This window comes from Daktulosphaira vitifoliae, unplaced genomic scaffold, assembly GCF_025091365.1.
Source record: "Daktulosphaira vitifoliae isolate Bord-2020 unplaced genomic scaffold, ASM2509136v1 Scaffold_2, whole genome shotgun sequence".
NCBI lineage: Eukaryota > Metazoa > Arthropoda > Insecta > Hemiptera > Phylloxeridae > Daktulosphaira > Daktulosphaira vitifoliae.
In genome coordinates this window covers 46,575,381-46,580,880 of record NW_026099573.1, presented here as the reverse complement: position 1 = coordinate 46,580,880, position 5,500 = coordinate 46,575,381, and the positions used below count along the sequence as shown (strand labels likewise).

Here is a 5,500-nt window from a genome sequence, read left to right as displayed (position 1 = left end):
TACGACAGTTAAATGTTTTTTGATCTTCCAATTATTTTTGTAAAAATAAATAAATTAAGGATAAATAAAAACCATCAAATTGAATTTGATGATTTTTATTTAGTCAGCGATAACCAATAATTATATCTTTTTGACAAAAATTATTACTTTAATCAATTATTTCTATAGTTGTAATTTTTATTACTAGTTTGCGGGTTCTGTGTTAAAAAAACATTGTATCTTACACATGCACTCATGGCTACTATAAAAAAAAGTTTACTGATCAGCGACCATCCTGCGTAGATATACTCGTACAGGATGATTCATTTATCTTGAGTACTTAATTTAATCAAAAAATAAAAATTATATTGAGAATTTTTTATTTGTTTCTTTTAGGTACATGTTTTTCTCAATTTATCATGAAGTATTTTTTACATTCATTCCTCACACTTTTTAAGGGTGTCAACTTTATTTTTTCAAATAACAACATATATAATTAACTAGTTTATTTAATAGATAGTGATTTATTTGATGGATCTATAACAACTTTTAGACCAGTATTTTGGAAGTTATTAGCATGTTATAGTGATAGCTGGAGGTGAAACGCAGGTGTTATTTTTATCACTAGTAGTCTGTTCTCCACCTAAGTATAATAATGCCAATAACTACCGAAATACTGGCTCGATAATTGTTATCGACCAGTCATTTTTTTAATTAGATCATTATTTACCGAATAAGCTACTTAATTATGTGTATAACACACAAAAAAAATACTACAATGTTACATACCCTTCTCACTTAAATCCTATGTTAAAAGTAATATTTATTCAAAAAGTTGTACTTCAAATTGACTATAGTTATTAATATTAATAACATAAAGTACCTATTAAGTATAAAAATAGTAAGTGTAAGAAGATAACATCATTTTTTCAGCTTATTAAGCTACCTCAAGGTAGAAGTATATTTACACATATCATATAACCTAACTAGAAAATTAGTTTAATAATTTTATTTTTAATTTCAAGATAGTTGAATACTTTCAAAATTTAATATCTATTTATATTGAAACTAATAGTAAAAAAAATATTTACTGAAGTTTTTCGTTACATAATTAAATAGTTTAAATTACTATAAATTTTATAAAGTGTTATTCAACTCAAACTAAATTTTGATTATTATTAATAAAAAATATTTATTGTATTAAATTTAACGAAGTAATAATGTAATCTCTATAGAAAAATCATCTTGGAAATTTAAATCGGCACATACAACGAAATCACCGTCAATTGTACGAAACTATATTGATACAATCAAATGAAATCTCACCCACCTCATCAGGACAAATATCTACTGCTAAAACAAATAAAAATAAAAGAAAGAAAGTAAGAGTATTATCTATTTATATATATTTTATGTGTATAATTTTTAACATTCAAGTTGTTACACAAAAAATTGACTTACCATGGGAGAAGGCAATTTATTTGATAAGAAATGGATCTTGTTACAATAAATTAATTTTTATATCTCTTATAAAAAAAAAATATCAGGTGCGAGTGAATGTTTCCTTTAATCTCTATTATTTTTAAGTTAATAAAAATCACAAAATTATTCGGGTTTTATATTTTCGGGTTATACATTTTTAGGAAGATGAATTTGTGACTGTCAAAGTTAAGGTTAGTCGTACTTCAATAATTGATGGCTGTATTGAGATGATCACGCTAAATGGTAGACCTTTTAAATCAATAGAAGATTCTGGCTTTAGAAAAGTTGCTGATCCTCTTTTTAAAGCAATTAATTTTATACCAAATGCAGAAATGATTCGCGAAAACTTAATTGCACGAGCTATTTATATTCGGCAACTTATTTCTAACGAGATAAAGGATAATTTTTTTTGTTTAAAAATAGATTCGGCTACTCGCCATGACCGAAATATACTAGGTATTAATGTACAGTACATAAAAAATTCAAAGATAGTAATACGCACTTTAGCTATTACTGAAATTGATAGTAGTAAGTCTGTCGATTTGAAAAATATAGTTCTTAATGTACTGGAAAGGTATAATCTTAAGACTGAAAAAATATTTTCTATTACAACGGATAACGGAGCAAATATGCTGAAAACAGTTACATTATTAAAATATATGGAATGTGATGTTGAAATAAATAATCAATTTTTAATTGACAACGAGAGTATAGAAAAAGATCACGACGATGTTGTTGTTGAGGAAGAGGAAGAAGAAGATGACGAATATGAAGAGGAAGAAGAGAACGGAAGTGAAAATAGTGTAGAAGATGATGATTATAATGATGTACTGAATATAGTGAATGATGATTTAAATATAATAGACTACATCATTGGAGGTACGAATATATTATCAGGTATGCGTTGTGCAGCTCACACACTCCAATTATCAATTTTAGATGTCCTTAAAAATAATTGCATTTTAAAAATACTTTCTAAAGCTCGATCTATCGTCAAAATTTTAAGAAGACCAAATATGCAGACAAGTTTAAAAAATTTAAAAACAAAAAAACCACCAATAGACTGTTTTACTAGATGGGGATCTACCTTTAATATGATTGAAGGTCTTTTACAATGCCAACATTTTTGTGAACTTATGGCACCACAAAATAAATTAATATTCATGAATAATGAAAGTTGGAGTAAATTGAAAGATCTTTATAGAGCTTTAGAGCCTGCAAAAATAGCATGTACAAAACTACAAAGTGAGGTATTAACGCCAGGAGACACAATAGCTATTTGGAAAAAATGTATTCTTAATACTAAAAAAATAAATAATAATTTATCTAATAAAATTGTAGAATGTATGGAACACAGACAAATTTTACTTTTTGATAGTGATTGTTTTTTATCTGCGTTATTATTAGACACTAGGTATAATGTTTTATTAACAAATTTTGAAATAATACGGGCTAAAACTCATTTGGTTAACCTCTGGAAATTAATAGAAAATGATAATTTTACTTCAACATCCCAAGTCTCAACACTTTCAGAAAGCTTTCATAGTGATTATTTAGAATTAGAACTTCGACAGTACGAAAAAAATAATACAAGGGAAGTACTAAACGAAAACCAAGCTTTAGAAGATGAAATTGAAAAATTTCTTCAAAAACCTAGAGACAAACAGAATGAAAGTATAATGGATGTATGGGATAAATATAAAATGAAATATCCTAAATTGTATATATTGTCTGTTATAGTTTTAGCACTACCAACAACACAGGTAAATTTTATATTCTAATAAAATAGTTATAAATTAAAATAAAATATAATTTCGAATTATTTTAATTTACTTATATTCAAATATAATTTCATAGTTTTAGCATGACTTTTTTTTTGTAGGTGACGGTTGAACGCCTATTTTCTAGCGTAAAATTCATTTTATCAGATCAAAGAGCACGTTTGAATAAAAATATTCTCGATGATTTAATGGTAGTTAGACAATATCATTTATTTAATAAAAAGTAACTGTGATAAAATTACATAGAAGTAAAGNTGATAGTTCATTTTTTTTTTCTTTGTACAGCAAGAACAGATACTTTGTTTAGTTTTGATATATAAAACTAATGTACGAGATTTTTTTAAATTAACATTACTCAACATACATATTATTAAATTTAATAATTATTAAACAATAATAAACTTATATTTTTAGCTTCGAAGCGTAGCTTAGAAGGTATTAATTTTACCATGATATGTTTTTTTTGTGTGTCTGTTAAATCATTTTCTCTGATCTCATCGAACTAATTTCTTTTAACGATAAGAAATCGTATCTAGTCGAAGACATCACCCTCAAATATTAGAAAAAATTCTCATTATCAAATAAAAAGTTATTTAACCAGCTTTCTCCATACAACAAATTAAAATCATTAATTTCTAATATTTTTAAAATATTTATTGTCGATTTGGTTTGATATAATAAATAGAATTAACTACAAAATTAAATCATATATTTGTATTTATTCATTTTTTAATTGTATTTGTGTGTGTTACTATCAGTCTGTAATATTACAAATTTTTTACTTACTGAAAATTATAATTTATTTTTGTTTATATCAGCGCCATTGTGGCATTAGTATTAAGTGTCCTCCTTATGCAAATTGCTGTATATAAGATTTTATGATTCATGTATAATACATTTAATTGTCATAATTATATATTGGAAAATTCATTCTACTTTCATTCATAAAGTCCACTCCCCTTATTCCTTTTCCTCAACATAGCCTGAATTAAGACAAAATAAAACAACGAACGTTAACGAACCCGGGTGAATACCACCGGGCGCTTCGTTTATCAGTAATAAAATATTATAATACGCTCAATTGAGTACATTTTTTTAACTACTTTTGATTGGTTTTTTTAGTTAAAGTAAATCATTAAAATTAATTAAGTTTTGAATATTTCAATTTTAGAATCTTTTTAAATACAAAAAGTTGCTTATAAATTATTACTATGGTTTCTATTTAAATGATTTATTACAGTAAAATTGAGCTTTACTGATAAATTTACAGGAAGCATTGATAACACAATTTCTTGACTGCATTTTAATCTTAAGCACCTGAAATATTATACTATTTTTTTAATTCACATACAATTTTTTATTTAATAATCTAAATTTCAAATTTGAAGTTGAGTTATAAGTTATGGTAACAAATAAACCTTTTTTTTCATTATAAACTTTCAAAAAATAGGTTAAAAATTATAATTTGCACTGATTATTTTTAACATATTAAAAACGTTAAGCAATAATTATTTATGGCATAATTATTAATATTTTGCGCAAAGCATTTGAATAAATGTTGCAATAATTATATGGATTACATATTAAATATAAAAACTCCATACGCAAAATATTATTATAGCTATTAATATAATTTAATTTTTTATCCGAAACGTTTTTTAGAATAAGCTCCTTTCCGGAGTAAATTGTTGGAACAATTTTTAGCATAGGTTGCATTCCGGAGCGAATACTCGGAACTATTTTTAGGAAAAGTTCCGTTACGGAACAAATGACCAGAACAAATTTTACTAATAGTTCCGTTCCGGAGCAAATAATCGGAACGATTTTTAGGAAAAGTTCCGTTCCGGAGCAAATAGCCGGAACGAATTTTACTAATAGTTCCGTTCCGGAGCAAATGGTCGGAACGATTTTTAATAATAGTTCCGTTCCGGAGCAAATAGTCGGAACGATTTTTAGAAAAAGTTCCGTTCCGGAGCAAATAGCCGGAACGAATTTTAATAATAGTTCCGTTCCGGAGCAAATGGTCGGAACGATTTTTAGGAAGAGTTCCGTTCCGGAGCAAACTCGGAACGGAACGAAATTTCACGTTCCGGAACAATATTTTTGTTCCGTTCCGAATCCCTGGTCACTCGGTGGAATTCCACAATTCATATGCTTCAACGGTTTTTGGAATTGAAAATTCCTTTATTATCATCTTTAGCTGATTTAAATTATGATGTTAATTTAACTACTGAAGATTGGCAAATAATAAGTAAATC

The 5,500-nt window shown here is 26.4% G+C and overlaps 1 protein-coding gene across 1 annotated transcript; it reads left to right on the top strand.

The window, feature by feature from the left end:
* The first annotated feature begins 1,482 nt into the window (after positions 1-1,482).
* Positions 1,483-3,472, top strand: LOC126899142 (uncharacterized). The gene is made up of 2 exons (XM_050673731.1): positions 1,483-3,224; positions 3,344-3,472. Exons 1-2 carry the CDS (start codon positions 1,689-1,691, stop codon positions 3,467-3,469), a joined length of 1,662 nt encoding a protein of 553 aa, XP_050529688.1. The 5' UTR covers positions 1,483-1,688; the 3' UTR covers positions 3,470-3,472.
* Positions 3,473-5,500: the final 2,028 nt, after the last annotated feature.